We start from the raw sequence: 27,328 nt of genomic DNA, 5'->3' as shown, positions 1-27,328 counted from the left end.
GGACCTGTAACCTTTTCATGATGTGTTTGGTTTCAGTAGCTAGTTCTGATAGCTGTTTCTCCTTTCTTTTGATGTTAAGTAGTCCATGAATTGTGTCTGCTTACTGATTAAGAATACCAAAAGTGCCTATGAGGGCCGAGTGTGGTGACTTATGCTGTAATCTCAGCACTTTGGGAGGCCAAGGTGGGATGATTGCTCGAGGCCAAGAGTTTGAGACCAGCCTGGGCAACATAGTGAGACACCATATCTACCAAAAAACACTAAATAATTTTTTTATAAAGTACCTATGAGGCTGTCTGCGCTTTTAAGATCCACCTGAAGAAAATTTTTGTGGTTCTCCTAATTTGAACAGATAACTTTAGAAAGATTTAAGAGAATGCTGTTTCCATCTTTCAGCTGTAGTCAGAATAAATTTTTGAATTGGAAGGAAATAAGAATTGTGATACAGATGCTCTAGTATAGCTTTTATCAGATCTCTGTTTTTTCAACTAACTCTCCATAGTGATGTTGAGTTTCTTTTATAAGGTTTATATTAGGCTGTTTATTTGAAGGAATTTGAGATTCTTATTTTTTTTAATTTTATTTTTTAGAGAGAGAGAGAGAGTCTTGCTGTGTTGCCCAGGTTAGAGTACTGTGGCTGATCACGGCATGATCATAGTGCACTACAGCCTTGAACTCCTTGGCTCAAGTAATCCTTCTGCCTCAGCCACCTAAGTAGCCTCCTGGAACTATAGATAAATGCCATCACACCTGGTTCAAGACTCTTATTTAAAGTAGATTCCATATGGGTTTGATGTTTAAAAATCTGTCAATGAAAGAAGGCTTTAATATATAGTTTATTACAAACATTATAACTAGAGATTGAAATAATGTTGAAGCATAGAGAACTGTCCCACTTCTGAGATTTTGGAGAAAGCATTAAATACCAGGTAGTAGACTATAAAATGTCTACTATATTTTATAGTAGACTATAAAATATACTATCTTTAGGAATGTCAGGTGTGACAGAGGGGAACCTAGTCCATGCTCAGGTGAGAAGGTAAAGGAAGGAAGGAGGATTATTTCTTGGGTCAAGAAAAAGTTCCATGTTCTGACAGAAGCAAAAGTAATAAAGGAAACTCCTTTAGTAAGAGAAAAGAAACCTTTTATTTTCTAATTAGAGAGGCTAAACGTTTGGGTGAAGGGCGTTGATTTTTTTATGTTTTTATTTAGTCTGAGGCTGTTGATGACTGGATGTTAGAGAATGGAAGTGAGGAAGGGAAAAAGACTTGGGGACATTTTGAAAAGTATGTATGTACGGTGGGTGGGGCCAGGGGATGGATAAAGCGTAGCCACAGTGGAGCAGGATAGGAGAGGCTCTCAAATGGAAATGTTTTTTGTAAAGAAGAACTTGGCGCTGGAGGACAAACTTAGAGTCGTTGCATCTGTCTAGGGTTGTAGAAATGTTTTGCTTGAAGCTACAAGTAAAATTGCACATGAATGAAGGATGTGGTTTGTTGAATTTTACATACTATTACTGAGGTATTGTTCAGTACTGTTTCCAATACAGAGCACTTGAAATAGATTCCCAAGTTTTGCTTCTATGTATGTTTTTAATCTTTTGGTGTCTCCAATTGAAAGTATATGTTGCTTTTTTCCTTTTATCATTTCAGGAAGAACTTCAGACGTCACTTTTAAAATTGAACAATGAATATGAAGTAATTAAAAGTACAGCTACAAGAGACATAAGTTTGGATTCAGAATTACATGACTTAAGACTTAATTTGGAGGCAAAGGAACAAGAACTCAATCAGAGTATTAGTGAAAAGGAAACACTGATAGCTGAGATAGAAGAATTGGACAGACAGAATCAAGAAGCTACAAAGGTAACACTGTATTAAATACAGTGAGGCAGCACATTCTACTAAGTAGACTAAACACTGGATTAACATGCAGAAATGATGGGTTTGATTTAATTAACATTTTAGTTCATAGAGATTGACAGACCTCTTTGGTAAAGTGCTAGATAGTAAATATCGTTGGCCTTATAGGCCATATAGTCTCAGTCTACTCAACTCTGTTGTGATATCAACAAATGAGTATGAATATTTTTCAGTAAAATTTTATTTGCAAAACAGGCAGCATCCCTGAGTTGGCCAATTGCTATAGTTTGTTGACTCTTACTCTAGTGTAGAGTTAAAAATAAACAACGTGCCTGGCGTGGTGGTTCACGCCTGTAATCCTAGCACTTTGGGCGGTGGAGACGGGTGGATCATGAGGTCAGGAGTTCAAGATCAGCCTGGTCAAGATGGTGAAACCCCATCTCTACTAAAAATACAAAAAATTAGCTGGGCATGGTGGCAGATGCCTGTAATCCCAGCTACTGAGGAGGCTGAGGCAGAGAATTGCTTGAATCCAGGAGACAGAGATTGCAGTGAGCTGAGATCATGCCACTGCACTCCAGCCTGGGCAATAGAGTGAATCCGTCTCAAAAAAAAAGAAAAATTCTATTTACCATCTTTGGTTTTAAATTCTTATCCCTAAAATGCTTTAAAAAATGACAAGATGGGGCCGGGCGTGGTGGCTCATGCCTGTAATCCCAGCACTTTGGGAGTCCTAGGCAGGTAGATCACCTGAGGTCAGGAGTTTGAGACCAGCCTGACCAACATGGAGAAACCCCATTTCTACTAAAAATACAAAATTAGCCGGGTGTAGTGGCGCATGCCTGTAATCCCAGCTACTCGGGAGGTTGAGGCAGGAGAATTGCTTGAACCTGGGAGGTGGAGGTTCCAGTGAGCCAAGATCATGCCATTGCACTCCAGCCTGGGCAACAAGAGCGAAACTCCGTCTCAAAAAAAAAAAAAAATGGCAAGATGGATTTGCTGTAAAATAGTAATAAGTAATTTTGCAGTGGGTGTTTTGATAGAAAAACAATGTTTTGAAGAAGGATTGGAAATATCTGAGGATTATTCTTCTATTATGTATGAGATTTTATAAAATTTTCTTTAAGTAGTAAAATGAGAACATGTTGTAAAGTCACCATGCAAATTTTTCTTTCAGCACATGATTTTGATAAAAGATCAGCTATCCAAGCAACAAAATGAAGTAGATAGCATCATCAGTAAACTGAAACAAGATCTAAATGATGAAAAAAAGAGAGTTCATCAACTTGAAGATGATAAAATGGACATTACTAAAGAGTTAGATGTACAGAAAGAAAAGCTACTTCAAAGTGAAGTGGCCCTAAATGATTTACATTTAACCAAGCAGAAACTTGAGGACAAAGCAGAAAATTTAGTAGATCAGCTAAATAAATCACAAGAAAGTAATGTAAGCATCCAGAAGGAGAATTTAGAACTTAAGGAGCGTATTAGACAAAATGAGGAGGAGCTTTCTAGAATAAGGAATGAGTTAACTCAGTCTCTAAATCAAGACTCTAATAGTAATTTTAAGGATACCTTACTTAAAGAAAGAGAAGCTGAAGTTAGAAACTTAAAGCAAAATCTTTCAGAATTAGAACAGCTCAATGAAAATTTAAAGAAAGTAGCTTTTGATGTCAAAATGGAGAATGAAAAGTTAGTTTTAGCATGTGAAGATGTGAGGCATCAGTTAGAAGAATCTCTTGCTAGTAACAATCAGCTTTCTCTGGAAAAAAACACTATTGTGGAGACTCTAAAAATGGAAAAAGGAGAGATAGAAGCAGAATTGTGTCAGGCTAAAAAGAGGCTATTGGAAGAAGCAAACAAGTATGAGAAAACCATTGAAGAACTGTCAAATGCACGTAATTTGAATACCTCTCCCTTACAGCTGGAATATGAGCATTTAATTAAACTCAATCAAAAGAAAGACATGGAAATAGCAGAACTCAAAAAGAATATTGAACAAATGGATACTGACCATAAAGAAACTAAGGACATTTTGTCATCTAGTTTAGAAGAGCAGAGGCAGTTGGCACAACTTATAAAGGAGAAAGAAATTTTTATTGAAAAGCTTCAAGAAAGAAGTTCAAAGCTACAGGAGGAATTGGATAAATATTCTCAGGCCTTAAGAAAAAATGAAATTTTAAGACAGACCATAGAGGAAAAGGACCGAAGTCTTGGATCCATGAAAGAAGAAAATAATCATCTGCAAGAAGAATTGGAACGACTCAGGGAACAGCAGAGTCGAACCGCACCTGTGACTGACCCTAAAACCCTTGATAGTGTTGCTGAACTAGCATCTGAGGTGTCTCAACTGAACATGATCAAGGATCATCTTGAAGAGGAAATTAAACATCATCAAAAGATAATTGAAGATCAAAACCAGAGTAAGATGCAACTACTTCAGTCTTTACAAGAGCAAAAGAAGGAAATGGATGAGTTTAGATACCAGCATGAGCAAATGAACGCCACACACACCCAGCTCTTTTTAGAGAAAGATGAGGAAATTAAGAGTTTGCAAAAAACAATCGAACAAATCAAAACCCAGTTGCATGAAGAAAGACAGGACATTCAAACAGATAACTCTGATATTTTTCAAGAAACAAAAGTTCAGAGCCTTAATATAGAAAATGGAAGTGAAAAGCATGATTTATCTAAAGCTGAAACGGAAAGATTAGTGAAAGGAATAAAGGAGCGAGAACTGGAGATTAAACTTCTAAATGAAAAGAATATATCTTTAACTAAACAGATTGATCAGTTATCCAAAGATGAAGTTGGTAAACTAACTCAGATTATTCAGCAGAAAGACTTGGAGATACAAGCTCTTCATGCTAGAATTTCTTCAACTTCCTATACTCAAGATGTTGTTTACCTTCAACAGCAACTGCAGGCTTATGCTATGGAAAGAGAAAAGGTATTCGCTGTTTTGAATGAGAAGACTAGGGAAAATAGCCATTTAAAAACAGAATATCACAAAATGATGGATATCGTTGCTGCCAAGGAAGCAGCTCTCATCAAACTGCAAGATGAAAATAAAAAATTGTCTACTAGATTTGAAAGTAGTGGCCAAGATATGTTTAGAGAAACTATTCAGAATTTGTCACGTATCATTCGAGAAAAAGACATCGAAATAGATGCTCTAAGTCAGAAATGTCAGACTTTATTGGCAGTTTTACAAACATCCAGCACTGATAATGAGGCTGGAGGTGTTAATAGTAATCAATTTGAGGAGCTTCTACAGGAACGTGACAAGTTAAAACAGCAAGTAAAGAAAATGGAAGAGTGGAAGCAGCAGGTGATGACCACGGTACAAAATATGCAACACGAGTCAGCCCAGCTTCAGGAAGAGCTTCACCAACTTCAGGCACAGGTTTTGGTTGACAGTGATAATAATTCTAAATTACAAGTGGACTATACTGGCCTGATCCAAAGTTATGAGCAGAATGAAACCAAACTCAAAAATTTTGGGCAGGAATTAGCACAAGTTCAGCACAGCATTGGGCAGCTTTGCAATACCAAGGATCTTCTTTTAGGAAAACTTGATATTATTTCACCCCAGCTGTCTTCTGCATCATTGCTTACTCCCCAATCTGCAGAGTCTCTTAGAGCAAGTAAGTCTGATGTATTGAGTGAATCTTCTGAATTGCTTCAGCAAGAGGTAGAAGAGCTAAGAAAATCACTACAGGAAAAAGATGCAACAATTAGAACTCTCCAGGAAAATAATCACAGATTATCTGATTCGATTGCTGCCACCTCAGAGCTAGAAAGAAAAGAACACGAACAAACCGATTCAGAAATCAAGCAGCTAAAGGAGAAACAAGATGTTTTGCAAAAGTTACTTAAGGAAAAAGACCTCTTAATCAAAGCCAAAAGTGATCAACTACTTTCTTCCAATGAAAATTTCACTAACAAAGTAAATGAAAACGAACTTTTGAGGCAGGCAGTAACAAACCTGAAGGAGAGAATATTAATTCTAGAGATGGACATTGGCAAACTAAAAGGAGAAAATGAAAAAATAGTGGAAACATCCAAGGGAAAGGAAACAGAATATCAAGCGTTACAAGAGACTAACATGAAGTTTTCTATGATGCTGCGAGAAAAAGAGTTTGAGTGCCACTCAATGAAGGAGAAGGCTCTTGCTTTTGAACAGCTATTGAAAGAGAAAGAACAGGTATGTTCTGGATGGAGTATTGTAGAAGTAAGTTGGGGGTGGAGGAGACTTTTTTTAATGTTATTTCATTTATATTGTCTTTGAAGAGGACTGTGCATTTGTTCATTTAGAAATATTTATTTCAAGGTGTGATTTATTCTAAATAAATTTTCCTCAGAGACATCTGGAAGTTCTCCCTCAAATTGTTAGATACTTCCAAATACTTATGGTAGTACATTAATTTTTTACAGATTACTAAGTAGTACTTAATATTTTTCTTTAGAAAACAAGTGTGTCGAGAGAATTTTGAAGTCACTTCAATTTAATCAAATTTTAGGTATATTTCAGTAGCTGTTAACATTTTAGAGATTCTTATATATAAGGAAAGCACTGTGAAACACACATACATCTTTAACCATCTGCAGTAAAAAATACATTTTACATCGTGACACAGTAAGAGTGTGTGTGTGTGTAACTGAAAAGTTTCAGGAACCAGAAATTGCTCTTACTACGTTTGATACCTGTTTGAAAAAGAATGTGCTGGCTGGGCGTGGTGGCTTATGCCTGAAATCACAGCAGTTTGGGAGGCCAAGGTGGGTGGATCACCTGAGGTCAGGAGTTTGAGACCAGCCTGACCAACATAGTGAAACCCCGTCTCTACTAAAAAAATACAAAAAACTAGCCGGGCGAGGTGGCGGGCGCCTGTAGTCCCAGCTACTCGGGAGGCTGAGGCAGGAGAATGGCGTAAACCCGGGAGGCGGAGTTTGCAGTGAGCTGAGATCTGGCCACTGCACTCCAGCCTGGGTGACAGAGCGAGACTCCTTCTCAAAAAAAAAAAAAAAAAAAAAAAAAAAGTACAAAAAATGAGCCGGGCATGGTGGTGGGCAATCCCGGCTACTCGGGAGGCTGAGGCAGGAGAATCACTTGAACCCGGGAGGCAGAAGTTGCAGTGAGCTGAGATCACGCCATTACACTCCAGCCTGGGTGACAGAACAAGACTCTGTCTCAACAAAAAAGAAAAAGAGAGAAAAAAAAAAAAAAAAAGAATGTACTATTCAGGTAGCACATTCAGTTAGAAATTTCTAAAAAATAATAAGAAAATGTGCTGAATGACTCATTAAATTGATTTTTATGAATTGATTAGTCACAACCTGGAATTTGAAAAGTATTAGCCATGGGTAATACTTTTCTCATAATAGGCTCAGTAAATATTCTAATCCCAGTTCTGTCACTGATGTGACTTTGGGTATGTTTTGACCTTATTGGTTTATTCAGCCATATATAACAGGAGGTCATAGCAGTTATATGGATAGTGCCAGTAGCTTTTGATAATATTTAAATTTTTATATGCAGTTCATTTTAGTAAGAATTATTGAGGATTCCCTGTTACACTATATACTATACTATATATAACTTTTGATAATATTTAAATTTTTATATACAATTCATTTTAGAAAGAATTATTGGGGATTTCCTGTTACACTATATACTATACTGTACTATATGATGGTGCTGTGTAGGGCTTGTTCGTTAGTGTATAGGGTGCTGTGTAGGGCTTGTTCTGTGGTGTATAGGGTGCTGTGTAGGGCTTGTTTGGTGGTGTATAGGGTGCTCTGTAGGGCTTGTTCAGTGGTGTATAGGGTGCTGTGTAGGGCTTGTTTGGTAGTGCCTTTTTGCTGTGATTTCTATCCTTTTAGTGGCAGAAATTTTGAAAAGAGATGATAGGCAAAACAAAATATTCAACTAGCACTTCTTGAACACTACATGCTGCCCGGCATAAGCTACAAAGTGATTTAACTTCATTTGCCAGTTCCCGATTTAAAAATTAAATGACTTAATAATTTAATGAAGAAAATATCTCTTTTAAAATATGTGTGTGTGTGTGTTTTTAAAGCTAAAATTTTTTCTTTCCAAAAGGGCAAGACTGGAGAGTTAAATCAGCTTTTAAACGCAGTTAAATCAATGCAGGAGAAGACAGTTGTGTTTCAACAGGAGAGAGACCAAGTCATGTTGGCCCTGAAACAAAAACAAATGGAAAATACTGCCCTACAGAATGAGGTATACTTTCACTTTAAAGGAATTTGAATCAACAAGTTTAATAACTATTAAGAGAACTGGAAAGATGACCAATGAAAATGAATTTCTCTCTTAAGTGATTTTTCTTAGTCTTCCTCTGCTGTGCAGTAGTAAAATTTTAATCTCCCATGGTGCATTTTATTTCAGTCTTCAAAAGTGAAAACCATGGCATATCTCAGATATAAGAAAAATTGCCCACCCATATAGTATGAAAAAAATGAGATTTGCTGAAAAAGTGGCCTGTCACAAAGAGTACTTTATACAGAAAGAATTTTGTAATTCCATTTTCCATTATAGCCACAGGAAATTAAATTTTGCGAAGTAAAGCTTCCAGATGCATATTCAAGATGATTTCAAGGTATTTTTTTCCTAGCATAAATACATTTTGCAGTATGAGAAATTGGTATATAATTAATACACTTCAATAATGGGAAAAAGATTTGATGACAATGGTTTGTAGTGGGGTAAGGGAGCATTTTGTAGAAGAAAAATAATGTTCTCTACAGGTTCAACGTTTACGTGACAAAGAATTTCGGTCAAACCAGGAGCTAGAGAGATTGCGTAATCATCTTTTAGAATCAGAAGATTCTTATACCCGTGAAGCTTTGGCTGCAGAAGATAGAGAGGCTAAACTGAGAAAGAAAGTCACAGTATTGGAGGAAAAGCTAGTTTCATCCTCTAATGCAATGGAAAATGCAAGGTAATTTTTTCATTTTTTTGCATTAACTTTAACTGAACACTTCTTAAATATCAGACTCAGTAAGTATTTTTTGTATGTTAGCTCATCCTTGCAAAATTCATTATCTGTATTTTATGGATGAAGAAACTGAAGGTAAAGAGATTTAATAACCTGCCCAAGGTAGGCACAAACAGTGTGTGGGGGTTTCACACTTGAGGCTGTGACTCTTAAGCAGATCTGGCATTCAAACTCTGTGTGTCTTGTCCATCACCCTAGATCATTGCCTCTTACCATACCATTTTAGGAGTACAGTTTGAAATTCTGACTGATTTTAATTGGCTCTGTCCAACTCCCAAATAACTATTTATGTGGTTTTATTTTTCATCAAATGATTTAAAGTTGAATAGGGTGTGGATATTAGAAGGAAGAGAGTAAAGGAAGTAGAAAAGTAGAGACCAAGGTCAGTATGAAAAATTAACTGGGTTATTAGCACTCTTGCGTGACCCGGTCCCTGTTTATATATTTTAGATTTTTATTTCTCTCAATAAAATTTTTTTCCTGTTTTTTTTTAGTTATAGAAAGGTTATATTTTTCATGTTTAGGAAAATCACACAAATCACACAGAGCCCTACATGCCCAGAGATAATCTTCTTGTGTGCCTTTTTATACTTTCTTTTTTTTTTTTTTTTTTTTTTTTTTGGAGATGGAGTCTCGCTCTATCGCCCGGGCTGGAGTGCAGTGGCCGGATCTCAGCTCACTGCAAGCTCCGCCTCCCGGGTTTACGCCATTCTCCTGCCTCAGCCTCCCGAGTAGCTGGGACTACAGGCGCCCGCCACCTGGCCCGGCTAGCTTTTTGTATTTTTTAGTAGAGACGGGGTTTCACCGTGTTAGCCAGGATGGTCTCGATCTCCTGACCTCGTGATCCACCCGTCTCGGCCTCCCAAAGTGCTGGGATTACAGGCTTGAGCCACCGCGCCCGGCCGCCTTTTTATACTTTCATGTCTGTGTGTATATATTATAAACCCTTTTTAAAGCAAAACTGAGATTATAATACACGGTTTTGTAACCTGTTTCTATCAATAATACGAATGTCAGTACATGTTAAGCCATGTATGTTTGCAATATTTTATGGCTACATAATGTGCCATTATTTGGATTTGCCATGATTAACCCAGTCATTTATTATGTTACAACTTTTCAAAATCACTGAGTGTTGTCATATCCCAAGCCATGAATTTTTTGTTGATGACAGATTATATCCTTAGTGTTAAATTTTGAGAAATGGCACTTCTAGATCAAGAAGCATTTTAAAACTTCTGAGATTATACTGCCAAATTATTTTACAAAAAATTATGTCCATTTGTATTCCTATTAGTTGTATATGCATATATTTATCTTTTTGCTATTTATGACCCAAAGGGAGATAAAATGAGATAATAGTTTCTATCTGTCTGCAAAGAGATTATAGGCCAGTAGAGTCAATATTCCTGAGAATTAACCCCTACCCCACCTTTGCAGAGTGTATTATTATACCTTCAGACTCAGCTGGAAAACTTGTTTAAAACGGGGATTAAAACAGTGAGTGATCATTTGGCTGTATGTTTCACTTTGGCAGAAACGCTGTAACATTCTATATTCTCATTCTTTTTTTGCACTTTTCAAGCCCTTATTTTCTCTTAATTAAAATAGTTTCTAGTCTCTGCACTTTTCGTTTATTTTTCATAATAACTTCCAGAATAACCTTCCTTATATTAGAGCTGTGATCTTGTTGCTCCTTTTTTCAAAAACTGGTCTTGACTCAAGGATGGTCCCAGGATCCTACCACCTTAGCCTTTTTTCACATTGTCAGCTACATGCAGCCAAACTGTGTTACTCACTTTCTCAGATAGAGCCACTGTTTTCCGATATCTTTTTCTTCTGCTTTTTCTTTTCATATGCCTTCTTCTGCCTGAAGAGTGAACCTGATCCCCAGCAAGTTGTTCTGTGAATCTTGCCTATTCTTCAATTCCATTTCTTCCTAAAAGGTGCTTTATTTAGCACCCCACTTGTCATGTCCAAAAACAAACCTTCCGGGTGTGATGTTTTTCCTTTAAACTTGCATAATACTTAGTTTGAGTCTTGTAGTTTGAGGGCACTTATATTTTAATTTAGGGTACAGGTATTTGTTGACATATCCTATACTGTTTCCCACTCAATGAAATGTAAAGTCACTGGGAGGTAGGAATGGGCCCATTCATTTTCTACCTGTCGCATAACATATATTACACAGAGTTTAATAGCTATTCAGTAAATAACTTGTTGTATGAGTAACTCAGATGTACAAACCAGATTACGGTGGTGTGAGCCCTTACTTAACAGTAGTAACACCTGGTATTTATTAACTTTTAGAGTGCCATCATAACTCATCCCCCTTTCATTCCTACAGTCACCCTTTGAGTGACTGCTAACCAGCAAAGTTGAATAAGGTCCAGAGATATTTGGGAGCTGAGTTTAGACCTTCTGATGACCAGCTTACACTCTTTCCACAAGAGGGTGCTAATGGGTAAAGTCTCTTCAAAATGAGTTGATCCTAATGAGCTTTAATGGGCTGCTCTTGAATAAAAATTTAAACAGAAATTAAAACCCCTGGGAGACTATTGCAGTATTTTGAATGTAATCATTATACATTCAGGAAGTACACCAGTGACATAAGTCCAGATAGGTGCTATATCTGTATCTACTTCTTAGGAATCTCTGTAGTCAGAGATAGAGGTTATTGTGTTTAATATAGGCAGAAAGAAAGATGATAATAAAAGATAACTGATATTCAGAGCATTTCATCAGTGGGATAGCCTTTGGAAAGTTGTGAGTTCACCGTGAATGCAAAGGGGTCAAAGGCAAGGGAGTGTCATAGAATCCATTTTGTATTAAATTGGGAGCTGGACAAAATGACTTCTGGGGTTCCTTACAAAACATATCATGAGTTTTAGAGTTTTAGCCTGGAAGTACAAATTTATTTTTCATAATATATCTTCAAATATATTTAGCAGGCTATTCATTTGCACATTTTTCTTTTATTTGTATTTTTTAGAGACAGGATCTCACTCTGTCACCCAGGCTAGAGTACAGTGGTGTGATCATAGTTCAGTGCAGCCTCAAACTCCTGGGCTCAAGCAGTCCTTTTGCCTTGGCCTCCCAAAGGGTTGGGATTACACGTGAGAGCCACCTCACCTGGCCTACATTTTTATTTTGCTGACTTTTCTTATTTAACTTATTTCTTAGTCTTTAAAAGGACTGCCATTTGTTCAAAGTCACTTTCACAGGAAGGGTGATTGAATTTACAAAAGCAGGGCAACAAGTACCAGAAGAACTCTTCAAGTTTCTTTGAAATTTAACTTGAATTTAATGCAGTAAAGTGTAGAGAAGATCACATTAGCAGAGATAGATAGTAGGATAGTAGTTTTCAAGGGAAAGGGGAGTTACTATTTAATGGGTATGGAGTTTCAGTTTGAGATGGTCAGAAAAGTTCTGGAGATGGATGGTGGTGGTGGTTGTACAACAGTGTGAAAGTACTTAATGCCACTGTACTGTACACTTAAAACTGGTTAAAATGGTAAATTTTCTGTATATTTTACCATAATAAAAAATGTAGGGAGGATGTTTCATCTTATTAAAGTATCTAAATACTTTGAAATCTAACTTGATTTTAAAGGAATAAGAGGCCGGGCACGGTGGCTCACGCCTGTAATCCCAGCACTTTGGGAGGCCAAGGTGAGTAGATCACCTGAGGTCAGGAGTTTGAGACCAGCCTGGCCAACATGGTGAAACCCCATCTCTACTAAAAATACAAAATTTAGCGGGGCATGGTGGTGGGCACCTGTAACCCCAGCTGCTCAGGAGGCTGAGGCAGGAGAATCGCTAGAACATGAAAGGCGGAGGTTGCGGTGAGCTGTGATTGCACTACTGCACTCCAGCCTGGGTGACAGCGAGGCACTGTCTCAAAAAAATGAAATAAAATAAAGCAATAAGATGTAGGGAAGGTGGCTTCTTCTTCTTAAAGTATCTAAATAGATAGAAGTAGTTTGACTTTTATTCTTTTTGTTTGAAGCCATCAAGCCAGTGTGCAGGTAGAGTCATTGCAAGAACAATTGAATGTAGTCTCCAAGCAAAGGGATGAAACTGCGCTGCAGCTTTCTGTCTCTCAGGAACAAGTAAAGCAGTATGCTCTGTCACTGGCCAACCTGCAGATGGTACTAGAGCATTTCCAACAAGGTAAGCTCTATGGTCACTCTTTCAATGAAGAAAAATTGTAGTTACTGGTAATTTTGCCTAATTTGAGACCTGTTTTAGATGAGGCATGGGGAAATCTCTGAAAGGTTACCTACTGTTAGAGGGGAAGGGTGAGTAGCCATCAAAAAGTTAATTTAGACTCTTTTTACAATTAAGACAAGAAAACAAACTTTATTTAGTAATGATTAAAAATTTGTTTTAGTATCCTATTACCAGTGAGAGGTGAGAGTTGAGGAAATACAAGGAAAGATGATCAAGTAATAAAGAGGAGAATACAAAGAAAGAGAGATGCGTACATACAAAGAATAGTTAGGTTTTAAGATAAGGGCTGGAGGTTGAACCTACTTCAGATAATCATTAATTACTGTTCTTTGAAATAGTGATTCACATGTTCATAGCAATTCGTCTATGCTTTGAGGTAACTTCATTTTTCTAGTCCATATGGAAGGTACGTTTTTGGAGACACAATAATAGTAACCCAAGCAGTTCTACCCTGAGAACCAAATATACCTTTTCACATTCTACCTCCTATCCTTACATTTACTCACTTTAGATTGTTCATCCATCCATTTGTGTATTTGTGCATTCAGTAATTATTGGCAGTAAATTAACTGCTAGTTGGGGGAGGTGATTAGGGAATATGAGAATGAGGAAGTAACAGGGACTTGTAGTTTTGTGCCTAAGCAAAACTTTAAATTTGTACCTCTGTGTCTCTTCGGGGTTGAAATCTTAAATTTTAGATATAAGAATTTTTGTCGGGCATGGTGGCTCATGCCTGTAATCCCAGCACTTTGGGAGGCCAAAGGCGGGCAGATCACCTGAGGTCAGGAGTTCAAGACCAGCCTCGCCAACGTGGTGAAACCCCGTCTCTACTAAAAATACACAAATCAGCCAGGCGTGGTGGCAGACGCCTATAATCCCAGCTACTCAGGAGACTGAGGCAGGGAGAATTGCTTGAACCCGGGAGGCGGAGGTTGCAGTAAGTGAGCCAAGATGACACCACTGCGCTCCAGCCTGGGTGACAGATCGAGACTCCATCTCAAAAAAAAAAAAAACAAATTCTTGAGGTCTGCTTTACAGTATAATGTATTATTAGAGTGGGTACGTATACAAAGCAGTGTGGAACTGAGACTATAGAGAAAGCATTACCAAAGAAGAAATACTTGAGTAGAGTTATGAAGGGAGAGAAGAATCTGCAAGATGGACAAGATGGAGAAGTGTTTAGGCAGAAGAAAGTGATCTCATTACTTTAGTACTACTTAACGTCATCACTAAAGCATATATTCTTTTCTGTTTGAGACACTTGAACTGTTTTCATTAGATTATTAAAATTTCAAATGGCTTAACATTCTAGTTTATCACAATTGCAAAATACTAATGTAACTTTCTTTTCTCTTTAGAGGAAAAAGCTATGTATTCTGCTGAACTCGAAAAGCAGAAACAGCTTATAGCTGAATGGAAGAAAAAGGCAGAAAATCTGGAAGGAAAAGTGATATCATTACAGGTAGGACAAAATAGTTTTCTGTTGTAGGTTTTATTATTCATGAAACAGTTACTTGTAGAGTCTTTGTCTTGGAAATAATCTCCTAAACTGTTCATTTAGTAAATTTTCTACCCTGAATCCAGCCCTCTGCTGCAGCCTGACAGTGAACAGGATACCCAGGATTTCCCTAAGGTGTCATAGTTTAAAATAGACACAGCAAATGGAAGATGATAGGACATTTAAATTTTTTGGCATATATAGGTATTTTAGAGATCTCTGAGGAAAAAAAAAAAACACCCAGCTTATTTTAACTTTATAATTTTCTTTTTTTTTTTTTTTTTTTTTTTTTTTGAGACGGAGTTTCACTCTTGTTACCCAGGCTGGAGTTCAGTGACGTGATCTCAGCCCACTGCAACCTCTGCCTTCTGGATTCAAGCCTCAGCCTCCCAAGTAGCTGGGATTACAGGCATGCACCACCATACCCAGCTAATTTTGTATTTTTAATAGAGATGGGGGTTTCACCATGTTGGTCATGCTGGTCTTGAACTCCTGACCTCAGGTGATCCGCCCACCACCTCAGCCTCCCAAAGTGCTGGGATTACAGGCGAGAGCCACTGCACCTGGCGTGTAATTTTCTTTTTTCAACAAAATTTACTGAGCACTCTATTTCACATGGATTAAAACAATATATATAATCCCATTAAATCTTTTTCTTTTATATAATAACATCATCCTTTAAAAGATTTTTCTATTACATGCTACATTTCATACATACAAAAATTATATATAAGGAATAAATAAAAAGGAACCCCTATGAAAAGATAGAACACCAAAATAACGTGCTTTTAGATTTAGGAGAAACTTTTTTTTTTTTTTTTTTGGAGACAGAGTCTCGCTCTGTCGCCCAGGTTGGAGTGGAGTGGAGTGGTGCAATCTCCACTCACTTCAAGCTCCGCCTCCTAGGTTCATGCCATTCTCCTCCCGAGTAGCTGGGACTACAGGCGCCTGCCACCACACCCGTCTAAGTTTTTGTATTTTTAGTAGAGATAGGGTTTTACCATGTTAGCCAGGATGGTCTCGATCTCCTGACCTCGTGATCCACCCGCCTCAGCCTCTCAAAGTGCTGGGATTACAGGCATGAGCCATTGCGCCCGGCTGAGACTTGCTTTTTTAAAAAACTTACCATAGTGTTTATGAGATTCAGTCATATTACTGTGTGTTAGTGTATGTAGGTGGTTCGTTATTTTCACTTCTGTATGCATTGCATTAATATATAATTTACACATTTTATTAATAAAGGGTATTTCAGATATCTTCTATACATACAAGAAGTTTTCTTTAGATGTATATCTTGATTGGAATTGCTGAGTTATAGGATATATATGACAGCTTCAGCTTTATTAGATGATGGTTAATTGTTGTCTGAAGTGGTTGTGCTAATTTACTCCCACTAGTAGTGCACATGAGTTCTTGTTTTATATCCTTGTCAACACTTGACGTTATCAGACTTTGAAAGTTTTTGCCAATCTGATGGATAGGAAGTGTCTTAGTTCATTTTGTGCTAATACGATAGAACACCACAGACTGGATTATTTATAATGAGCAGCAACTTAGTAGTTCACAGGTTCTGGAAGCTGGGAAATCCAAGATTAAGGTGCCAGCAACTGGTAAACCTCCTTGCTACATCATCCCATGGCAAAGAGAGGGTGAGACGAGAGAGCAAGAGGGGGCCAAACTCCTTCTCTTGTAAGGAACCTACTCCCTTGATTATGAACCCACTTCCACAATAAGGACATTAATCTACTCATGAGAGTGGTGCCCCCATGAACCAAACACCTCCCATCAGGCCCTACCTCCCAATACCGCCATATTGGGAATCAGGCTTCCAGCACATGAACTTGTGGGGATATATTCAAGCCATAGCAGAAGGGCTGTCTTCCTGTGGTTTTAATTTGCACCTCCCTAATTACCAGTGAGGTCAAGCATCTTTTAATATGTTTATTGACCATTTATACTTACTTTCTTGTCAGCTCATTAACACATTTAAAAAGATGCGTTTTATCCAACATGCTTAGCAGTTTCTAGTGGATCCAGAGTATACAGTCTGTGGAACTGCTAGAATGGAAGTCCAGATCTTCTTCTCTTTTTTCTCAGAGACAGAGTCTTGCTTTGTTGCCCAGGGTGGTCTGAAACTCCTGGGCTCAAACAATCCTCCTGTCTTGGCCTCACAAAGTGTTGGAATTACATGTGTGAGCCTCTATGCTTGTCATTTTTTTCTTATTTTAATTAGAGATGAAATCTTGCTATGTTTCTCGGGCTGGAATGCAGTGGCTCTTCACCAGTGTGATCATAATAGTGCACTACAGCCTTGCATTTCTGGTCTCAAGCAATCCTCCTGCCTCAGCCTCTTGACTAGCTGGGACTATAGGCATGTGTCACAGCACCCAGCCAAATCTTCTTTTAAAACTAGTTTTATTTTTTAAAATTTAAAATGTAATATACATTTAAAAGAACAACAAAATAAATGAGAAGAAACTGAGGGAATTAATAAAAGTAAAAGCTGTAATTAATTAAATAAAAACCAAACTATTGGTAGAAAGAATAACAAAATCTAAATGCTGATTTTGGAAAAAGTCTAAGTGTAGATTTAAGCTTTAATAACCTTATAAGTACAAATGCTGTGGGGTTAAAAATCATTTGAAAGTTTAAATTTCCTTCACACTAAATTTAGTTTTGTGGATTTTTGAATAGTAAATATTTTATTTAAAATTTTTAATTTCAGTCACTCTATAAATCAATCAGGGTTCATCCTCTAAAAGCATAATCAGTAGGGTGTGTATGTATATGTATCAAATTTATATATGTGATGTATATGGATACACACATGCAATTCATTACAAGGAATTTGCTATATGATTGTAGGGGCTGGCTAAGCAAGTCTGAAATTTGTTGGGTTGGCAGTCAAGATGGGAAGACCACATCAAAGGCAGGCTGGAACTCAACAGGCATGGGCCAAAGCTGTTGTCCACAGGCAGCCAGGAAAGGAAAGTCACAAGCAGGATGGAACTCCATAGGCACAGGCGGAAGCTGCGGTCCAAAGAAGGAATTTCTTCTCTTTTAGGGGGAAGCCTAAACCCTGGCTTTTAAGAACTTTAAAACTGCTTCAATCGGGCCCACCCAGATTATCCAGAATAATGTGCCTTTCTTAAATTCAACTGATTAAGGGCTTTGATTACATTTGCAGAATACCTTCACAGCAACATCTAGATTATGTTTGATTGAATAACTGGGGACTGTGGCCTATCCAAGATGACACACAGTAAAAAGGCTATCACACTGATTGAAGATGGCAAAACTTGACCTTAAATTTACATGGGAGAATACTTGAGAATAGCCAGGAAAATTATGAGAAATAATGCAGTGAGGAGAGATCTGCCTACTAGATATCATAATAGAGCCATAAATCGATATAATATTGACTAGATTAGTGGATTAAGGAGAATCCAGAAATAGAGCCCAGGATGTATTTGAGAATTTGAAGCTAAAACCTAAATTAATTTAATGAGAAAAAGGATAGCTTATCTAATTAACAATGTTAATAAAACCAGCTGTCCATAAGGAAGGAAGGAAAGAAAAAGCAGACCATCATCTTATACCATAAACAAAAGTAAAGTCTAGTTATATTAAAGCAGGGATTCTCAACTGGGAGTGGTGCTGATTATCTGGGGATAGATGGCATTTATTGGGCAAGGAATGTCAAAGTCGCTCCCATTAAGAAACACTGTGTTAAAGATGTAAATATATTACAAAATATCTTGTAATAAAATCTGGAAGACTGCATGTACATTCTAAGGGCAAGGAGGATCCTAACCAAGACTAAAACTTAAGAAGCTGTAAAATAAAGTAGAACACGTTTGACTATATAGTATTTAAAATGTTTACATGACAAAAGACATCATAGAGTCAGTAGAAAAATGGCAGATATGGTAACGATATTTGTGTAGCAGAGGTGAAAAAGTTTCATATCTACTATACAAGGTGCTTTTACAGACGGACAGGAGAAATACAACTTAGCAAAATCTTGGGCAATGTATCCTAAGAGGTTTTCACGGAAGGGCAGATCCAGCTTGCTGTGTAAACAAACATGAAAAGTAATGCTCAAATTCGCTAGTAGTGGTCAGGGAAATTAAAGTAACAAAGTCATAATCAAGCATCACTTTATGAGACTTTCAAAAATTAAAAAGAGAAGAACTTTTGTTGCTGTATTTCTGGACTTTCTGTATCTTTGTTTTTTTGTAGTTTATATTGTTTTTTTTTTAACTTCTGTCATGTTGTCTTTCAGTGGTATCTGCTCTTTTTATGTAGTTCCTCTGCATGAGGCAGTTTTGTACTGAGAAGAATGTGGGTGCTGCCTGTGATACTTACTGGTTAGATACATTTGCCCAAGGTCATAGAGGTGCAGCTTCACCAGCCAAAATGTAAAGGCTGACTCTAAGATGTCTCTCAGCCTTCTAATTTGTGAAATAATTTTTGCATACTTCTTTTTAATAAAGTTTTCTTTCTCAGGAACGTTTGGATGAAGCAAATGCTGCATTGGATTCAGCATCAAGACTTACAGAACAGTTAGATGTAAAAGAAGAACAAATCGAAGAACTTAAAAAACAAAGTAGGTTTTTTTTTCTTTTCATTTTTCCCCCACTACAATACTGATATTAAGTCAAATGTAGTCTTCTGTGATAAATTGGCACAGTTGACTGAGACCAACTTCATTGATGTGTGACTTCGATTTGTACCTTCCCTGACTGATTTGCTTCAATTTAAGTATGGTCCTAGTGAAACCAGAGTCATTAAGTTGGCCCTGGCTGTCCAGTTAGTTTTCCTGGATGTTGAGGCAATGCCATTGTGTTGGCTGTCACCCTGTTGACCATCAGGGGTCGATTGGACTGATTGGACTTTTTGTGGATATGATTTCTCCCTTATCAGTTCACATGCATCTTACCTAAAGCCATCTGATCTGTTAGGGAAGGCAGAATTCTCAAATAAAAGAGTAACTTTCTGTGGAATGAACGTCTGGGTATAGCTAGATTTTTGTGATTGTAGATGGTGTTTTACCACAGGCACATCATGTATTTTTTGATGTTTATAAAGTGTCTCATATACCCTGTCCATTCCCTAAAGTATGTCCTATGCTTAGGATTATTAATTGGTTCAGTGATCAGGTGGCTTACAGGGCTTTGTTGAATCCAACAGCTGACAAAGATGGCATTATCCTCATTTCATCTCTGATTTAGAGGCAACCAGGAAGTCAGAACTATTCTAGGGCTGCATTTAGTAGGTAATGATTCAAGGTTATTGGAAAGGTGATAATGGAGCCTAGAAATGCATCAACTTTAGATGTCTAGGTTAGGCACAATAGTAACAAGGCATGTAATTAATAAATACATACCACCCTAACATGAAATTAGAAATAAGCAAAAATAGGAGATGGTACAGCAGAGGAACTGTCAACAACAGAAGCAGTGACTTAGACACTAGGGAGGCAAGCCAGCAGGAACCACTGACGCATGGACACCAAAGGACAAGCCAAAGTAAGCTTGCCTAAATCCAGTAGGAGACAGGAGAGGGGAGATTTTTAGGAATACAAAGAAAAAAAGACAGATGTGAAGGAATTTTCCTCAAAATGACTTGATTCTGAGGCAAGTTACTACCCAACCAAAAGTCTTCTACCTTGTAAGACTTGGCCAGGCTAGGATCTCTAAATCTAATAGAGGGCCTGGAAATGGGCAGCAAGGAAACAATTATATATTGAGTGTCTATTATGGACATTTGACATAACATTTATGTATTTAGTCTTCTCATCATTTACTTTTTATAAGCATCTCTAAAATAGGTGGTATTACTTCCATTTTATGGATTAAAGAGGCAAGATTTGAACTCCGATCTTTTTACCTATTACCATAATTCATGGTCTTTCCATATTATTGTAGTTCTGTCAGGAAAATGGTTATTTATAGTCTGACTTGTATTTTGTTCTGTATATCTCCAATTTCCCCTGAAAATATGGTAACATCTTCTGTATTGTGCCCTAATGTTGAAATGGTTGCCTTTACCAAGAGCAGTATTTATTTAGAAAACAGTCTAGTTAGCCGGGCGCAGTGGCTCAAGCCTGTAATCCCAGCACTTTGGGAGGCCGAGACCATCCTGGCTAACACCGTGAAACCCCGTCTCTACTAAAAAATACAAAAAACTAGCCGGGTGAGGTGGCGGCGCCTGTAGTCCCAGCTACTCGGGAGGCTGAGGCAGGAGAATGGCGTACACCTGGGAGGCAGAGCTTGCAGTGAGCTGAGATCCGGCCACTGCACTCCAGCCTGGGCGATAGAGCGAGACTCCGTCTCAAAAAAAAAAAAAAAAAGAAAACAGTCTAGTTAGATTGAAGGCCAGTGCAACTACAGCATTATCTGGAAGACATATGGGCAACTGAGAGGAGACACACTGGGAATTGATAATCTTCAGGTTGGGCTAGACTGATGGAGATGAAACAGCAGTGCTGTGAACCAGCTCATTGCTTTGTGACAGCTCAATGCTATATGTTATGCTATTATAATATCTAAGGCCGCATCCTCTTTTAGACACCTACCTCAGTAATTCCCAATAGTTGATGGTAAATTTAAAATTCTGTGATTTATTGTCGTTAATAAATATTATCAGAGTTCTTGAAATACAGATTGAGCATCCCTAATCCAAAGTCTGAAATGCTCCAAAGTCTAAAACTTTTTGAATGCTGACATGATGCTCAAAAGAAATGCTTATTGGAGCACTTTGGATTTTGGATTTTTGGATTAGGGATGCTCAGCTCGTAGTACTATAATGTAGATATTCCAAAGTCTGAAAAATCCAAAAACTGAAACATTTCTGGTTCCAAGCATTTTGGGTAAGGGATACTCAATCTGTATTTAGTACTTGTTCAGACACTCATTTAAGCCCTCACTAGTAGAATATTTTCAGATGTTCTTGATTATAGATGATAAGGCTTAGGTGGCCTAGGTTCCTATTCATATAAAAAATACTAATATTCATTGTAAATGTATATGAACTTTGGACTTATTTTGTGGAATCAGTATTAGCTACAGAGAAAGCTCTGATTATGCTTGTATAACTGGTATTTGAAAGGGCAGGCAGGAGGCCAGTGTTACACAGACAGGAAGGGGTGTAAAGAGACAGTTGGTTCTGTTATGTCTCTAAGTCATTCTTGCCATTTACAGCTCTTCTTAACAATCTGTTTTCTTGTATTACCTAAGTGCTTTAATATCACTTTTATATCTCTAAATACAAATGCAATTTTATTTTCTCAAAGCTGCACTCTTTATTCGATAATATAAACAAAACTTTTATTGGCTCACTTGTTTCAAAAGAATCACTGTATATTTTCTCTCCTAGATCATTAAGTACTTTAAATGTTGATTGATGTTGTAATACTGTACTTTATTTTTAACACAAAACTTGGCCAGACAGCAAAAGTATTTGCCAGGAGAAACAATTTTGAAAAAGACAGATTGCCTTTTATTGGAAGAAAGTACATGGAGACTTGAATTGTAAAGACGAAGTATTGTTTTACTTCTAAGCATCTGTAGACTAATGATTAGTTGATACACAGTTTCAGCATTTAAACAATATTAAGAATAGGAAGCTCACTTTTAAAAGTATTTTATTCAAAATGGTTGATTATGTCATTGCTACCAGAGATGAGATGATTCAGTCTGGTCAAACACATGAAGAAGAGAGCTGTTGCAAATAACACCAATATTGAAACAGTAGACTGTTGGTAATTTCAGTCATTTCTTAAGAGTGTGTATGTGCATCTGTGGTTATGAATTAAGAGTATTTTTGGGCCTTGTGTGAAAAGTATGAAGACAGATGCTTATCAGGCACTAAGTATTTAATGAGAACCAACTGCTTGGCTTCCTATTAGGTGCTGTACGAGATACTAGATAGTATCCCTTTTCTAAGGAGTTTAGCTAAGGAAATGACACATAGTGTAGATACCCCGCAGGTTAGTAATTGAAGACAGTGGTGCACAACAGTGATCATAAGACAGGGCATATTTAGTTCCTCAAGAATCCCATTAAGGGTCAGGCAGCATTCCATGGAGAAAAGGAACTTGAGTAGAGACATAAACCAGTAGTAGGGAACTGTTTAAATCTTTCTCCCTGTCTCCCTCCCCCTCTATCCCTCTTCCCGGGAAAGTAACAAAGAAAATAAATCCCACGATCCTAAGAGTACTATAGTTTAGTAGATAGTGTTGGCTGGTAAAAGAATTACTGCTATCCTTCCTTTTAAAAATTATTCTTTCAGCGTTTTACCTGAAAGTGTTCTTCAATACAGTTCCAAAGACTTCACATGCCATCCCATATCCAAACTCAATACAGTGGCCTATGAAGCACATATGACAGTGGTTTTCATTAACTGCTGCTCTGAGCTGATCAGAGTTCAGAATTTCCATGGAATTGTTAATGATGAGAAAATATACACCTGTGACTGAACCATTAAAATGTGTTATCTTGCTATATTTTTGGCCAAATTTGACGTTTTCCTTTCCTTCTTGTTCTCTACCATCATCCTTAACATAAATTCCTGCTTAAATGGAAATGATTTGGCCGGGCGTGGTGGCTCACACCTGTAATCCCAGCACTTTGGGAGGCCGAGGTGGGTGGATCACCTGAGATCAGGAGTTTGAGACCAGCCTGGCCAACATGGTGAAACCCCGTCTCTACTAAAAATACAAAAATTAGCCAGGCATGGTGGCTCATGCCTGTAGTCCCAGCTTCTTGGGAGGCTGAGCCACAAGAATTGCCTGAACCCGGGAGGTGGAGGTTGCAGTGAGTCGAGATCACGCCACTGCACTGCAGCCTGGGCAACAGAGTGAAACTCGGTCTCAAAAAAAAAAAGAAAAGAAAAAGAAAATGATTGGATAAATTGAAATAGAAAGCACAAGATATTGTTATTTTGATAACTATGATTCAGAAAGGTGGTGAATTTTATGTTGTACAAAGAAAAGTGAGTTTTCATAAGCAATGCAAATTTAGTTCTAACATCAGGAAGAACTTTTGGTCTGTCTGCTCATTTATACCTGTATCTGAAAGGGCAGCATAACTGATTTTTTTTTAAGAAGGTTGAATGACTACTTTTAAAAGTCTCCTGTGAGTTGAGGATGGAAAATTTCCTTAGACTGGTTTTTGAAAGAAAATCTAGAAGAATGTATAAAATGAGTCCCAGTAAAACTTACTGTAATATGAAGCATGAAAACATGTTTTAAAACTACAGATATAAAGGAAGCTTAAAATGTTTTCCATGGAACTACCTTTACGGTGCTGGATGGTAAAGCTTTTATTTTAAATAAAGACATTCCGTTTTCCAGGACATGATTTATACAAGAAAACATATAATGTCCTGTTGAACATAGGCCAAATACATTCCCAGACGCTTTGTTACCCAAACCTTTTGAGGGATTTCTTTATAGATGTTTTTGGCAGAAGTGGTGATTTTAGAGGAAACATATAAGAAGTACCAGATGCAGTTTTCTGAATTGCCGTAAATGGTTAAAAAATTATTTTGATGATATAAACATCTGGGTATACTAGACAATGCCAAATTATGAGTTAAGAAAAAAGTGTATGTCAATTAGGTAAATAATTAAACCTTTTTCAACTGAACTGTATTTTAGAAATTACAGTTAAAAAAAATTCCTCTAAGTTTAAAGGGAAAAGTAAATGATATAGCAATAAGAATGTTTTGAGTTAATGTGTTTTCTGTCCTTGCCCTTATTTATGTATGGATGGGTACATAATTCAGAACATAACTTATTCTTTTTGTCCAGTGTTCTGTTCTTTGCAGATATTCTCTTTTCCCAGAGAAAATCATTATTTGACTTATTTCTCAAATATTCATTGTTTATTTGCTGTGTGCTAAGCACTGCAATAGGCACTAAAGATATAAAGACAGGAGACAGGGGTCCTGCCTTCAGGAGGTTTACAGTCAGGCAGGAAGGGAAGATGACATGTGTCAAATACATGCAACAAATGATTTAGAAAGGAAAGAGCTATCCTTTGTACTTGGTGTTGGTAGCATGGAAGGGTAGAAAAGGCTAGTGAAGGGCTCACTTGAACTTACTTGAATGATGAATAGGTATAGCTAAGAAGACAGAGAACTGGGGAAAACTGTTCTAGACAGAGGGAGGAATTCCTGTGAAACTGTTTGGCATAATCTGGAAACTGGCTGAAGATACAGTTGACTAGTAATGACCAAGGGTGCTGGGTATGTGTGCACATGCATGTGTTGGAGTGGAGTGCTGAGAAGGTGGAGGTGGAAGTGGGTTGCCGTGTGGAAATAAGAATCTCTTAGTATGGATCACAAGCACAAATTGTAAACTGAGGCTATGATGATAATATAAAAAAGCACATGAAACTAGGTAGAGACTAATCAATTAAAGAGTGTTTCTTATGGAGGCAGCAGATTCTCAGCTCCACCCAGCTGCTGTCATGCAAGAATGTGGGCCCGGTGTTGCCATGTCTTCAGATCTTTGAAGAGACATTGGAAATCTGCATTTTTTTTTTGGTGAAATATCCCATTAAAAAAAAGTTAATTTCAACTTGTGGATTCAGGGGTATCTGTACAGGTTTGTTACATGGGTATACTGCTTGACACTGAGGTTTGGGGTACAAATGAGCTCGTCACTTAGGTAGTGAGCATAGTACCTATTAGGTTGTTTTTCAGCCCTTCTCTCCCTCTCCCTCTTCCCCCTCTGGTATCTCCAATATCTGCTGTTCCCATTTTTGTGTCCATACGTACCCAATGTGTGGCTCCCGCCTATAAGCAAGAAAGTGTGTAACACTTTTAAAATTAAATATATATTCTGTCTCACATGCCAGAGGGGTAAAAATTAAATATATAACCACTCATAATATTTACTCTTTTTAAAAAAATTAGTTCTGTTTCAATATGGAGAAATATAGTACAGATTATCTGAATTCATAATAAAGGGTTGAGGGAAGAGAATGGTGAGGAAAAATAAATTCGATTCGGTTACATTAAAAATATTTATGTAAAATCAAGTGTACATAGTAATTCCGATGAATAATCCAAATTTGGTCTATATCTAATCCAGTAGACCTCAACCAATCACAGATTCTGATCTAGTGGAATTCAGATGAAGTTATACTGTATGAATAAAATTATTTTCCTAGGAGTTCATTGCTAAGAAGTAGAAGTTTATTTTTATTTTTAAGAGGCAAGGTCTTATTTTTTTTTTTTTTTTGTAGAGACAGAGACAGGGTCTCTCGATATTGCTCAGGCTGGTCTTGAACTCCTGGCCTCAAATGATCCTTCTGCCTTGACTTCCAAAAGTGCTAGGATTACAGGCGTGAGCAACTGGGCCTGGCCTAGAATTTTAAAAGATACTTTTCATTCAGCAATGAACAATTATGATTATGGGACAACAAAACATTTACCATATACTCTAGACCTTCAAATTCTGGGTCGGATACAGTTGAAAATAATTGAGTTAAAAGACAAAGCAGGGCTGGGCATGGTGGCCCATGCCTGTAATCCCAGCACTTTGGGAGGCCGAGGCAGATGGATCACTTGAGGTCAGGAGCTGGAGACCAACTTGGCCAACATGGTGAAACCCTGTCTCTACTAAAAATATTAAAAAATTAGCCAGGTATGGTGGCACATGCCTGTGATCCCAGCTACTCAGCAGGCTGAGGCACAAGAATCGCTTGAACCTGGGAGGCAGAGGTTGCAGTGAGCAGAGGGTGTGCCACTGCACTACAGCCTGGGTGACAGAGCGAGACGCTGTCTAAAAAAAAAAGAAAAGAAAAGAAAGACAAAGCAGATGCTTATAAAACTTAACCTCAAATTGCAAATAGTATGGTATCTTTTAAAAATATATTATTTGGGCCAGGTGCAGTGGCTCACACCTGTACTTCCAGCACTTTGGGAGGCTGAGGTGGGTGGGTCACTTGAGGTCAGGAGTTCAAGACCAACCTGGCCATCATGGAGAAACCCCACGTCTACTAAAAATACAAAAATTAGCGTGGTGGCAGGCATCTGTAATCCCAGCTACTCGGGAGACTGAGGCAGGAGAATTGCTTGAACCTGACAAATGGAGGTTGCACTGAGCTGGGGCACCACTGTACTTCAGCCTGGGCAACAGAGTAAGACTCTGTCTTAAAAAAAAAAATATATATATATATATATATATAATATATATATATATAATTTTATATGTTAAAAGTGATCTTGTATAACTTGAAATTCTGTAATAAAAAAGATCTGATTTCTAGCTTTTGCTTTGATTATATTTAATTAAATGAAGAGGTTAAATTTCCTTATTAGGTTTAATACTGTATCATATTTAAATTTATTTTTAAGGTATCCAGATGCAGATAAGACACCAGATGCAATTTATTTATTTACATATATATATATTTGTGAGATCATCTTTCTAACATGTTTTTCTTCCTTCTATTGACTCCTTGACCTCAAAGATGACAAACATGCCAAATGGAGGGGGTAAAACCTCACAAAATATTGACATGAAACAGTAGTATATGTGATACTGATTCAGGCTAGATTGAAATATGAACTTTTTAGTTATTTTAAGAAATTGGATGATAAGTACTAATGCTTTTTATAACACTTTACTATTTAGAAAAGTCACGTTTGATCATTCAGTTGATTCCCTCAAATCCTTTGAGATAAGCATGTTCATTTTA

The 27,328-nt window shown here is 37.4% G+C and overlaps 1 protein-coding gene across 2 annotated transcripts in view; it reads left to right on the top strand.

Annotated features, from left to right (window-relative positions):
- TRIP11 (thyroid hormone receptor interactor 11) overlaps nucleotides 1-27,328 on the top strand; it is a 69,700-nt gene that overhangs the window by 29,902 nt on the left and 12,470 nt on the right. For both annotated transcript variants that reach the window (XM_010357490.2, XM_010357491.2), the window contains exons 10-16: nucleotides 1,653-1,865; nucleotides 3,040-6,069; nucleotides 7,966-8,106; nucleotides 8,631-8,824; nucleotides 12,891-13,054; nucleotides 14,473-14,576; nucleotides 19,122-19,221. In XM_010357490.2, coding sequence (XP_010355792.2) covers nucleotides 1,653-1,865; nucleotides 3,040-6,069; nucleotides 7,966-8,106; nucleotides 8,631-8,824; nucleotides 12,891-13,054; nucleotides 14,473-14,576; nucleotides 19,122-19,221 — 3,946 coding nt within the window. The remainder of the gene's footprint in view (nucleotides 1-1,652; nucleotides 1,866-3,039; nucleotides 6,070-7,965; nucleotides 8,107-8,630; nucleotides 8,825-12,890; nucleotides 13,055-14,472; nucleotides 14,577-19,121; nucleotides 19,222-27,328) is intronic.

Source organism: Rhinopithecus roxellana, chromosome 5 (assembly GCF_007565055.1).
Source record: "Rhinopithecus roxellana isolate Shanxi Qingling chromosome 5, ASM756505v1, whole genome shotgun sequence".
NCBI lineage: Eukaryota > Metazoa > Chordata > Mammalia > Primates > Cercopithecidae > Rhinopithecus > Rhinopithecus roxellana.
The sequence above is the reverse complement of the archived record's forward strand: the minus strand, read 5'-3'. Positions and strand labels throughout refer to the sequence as shown.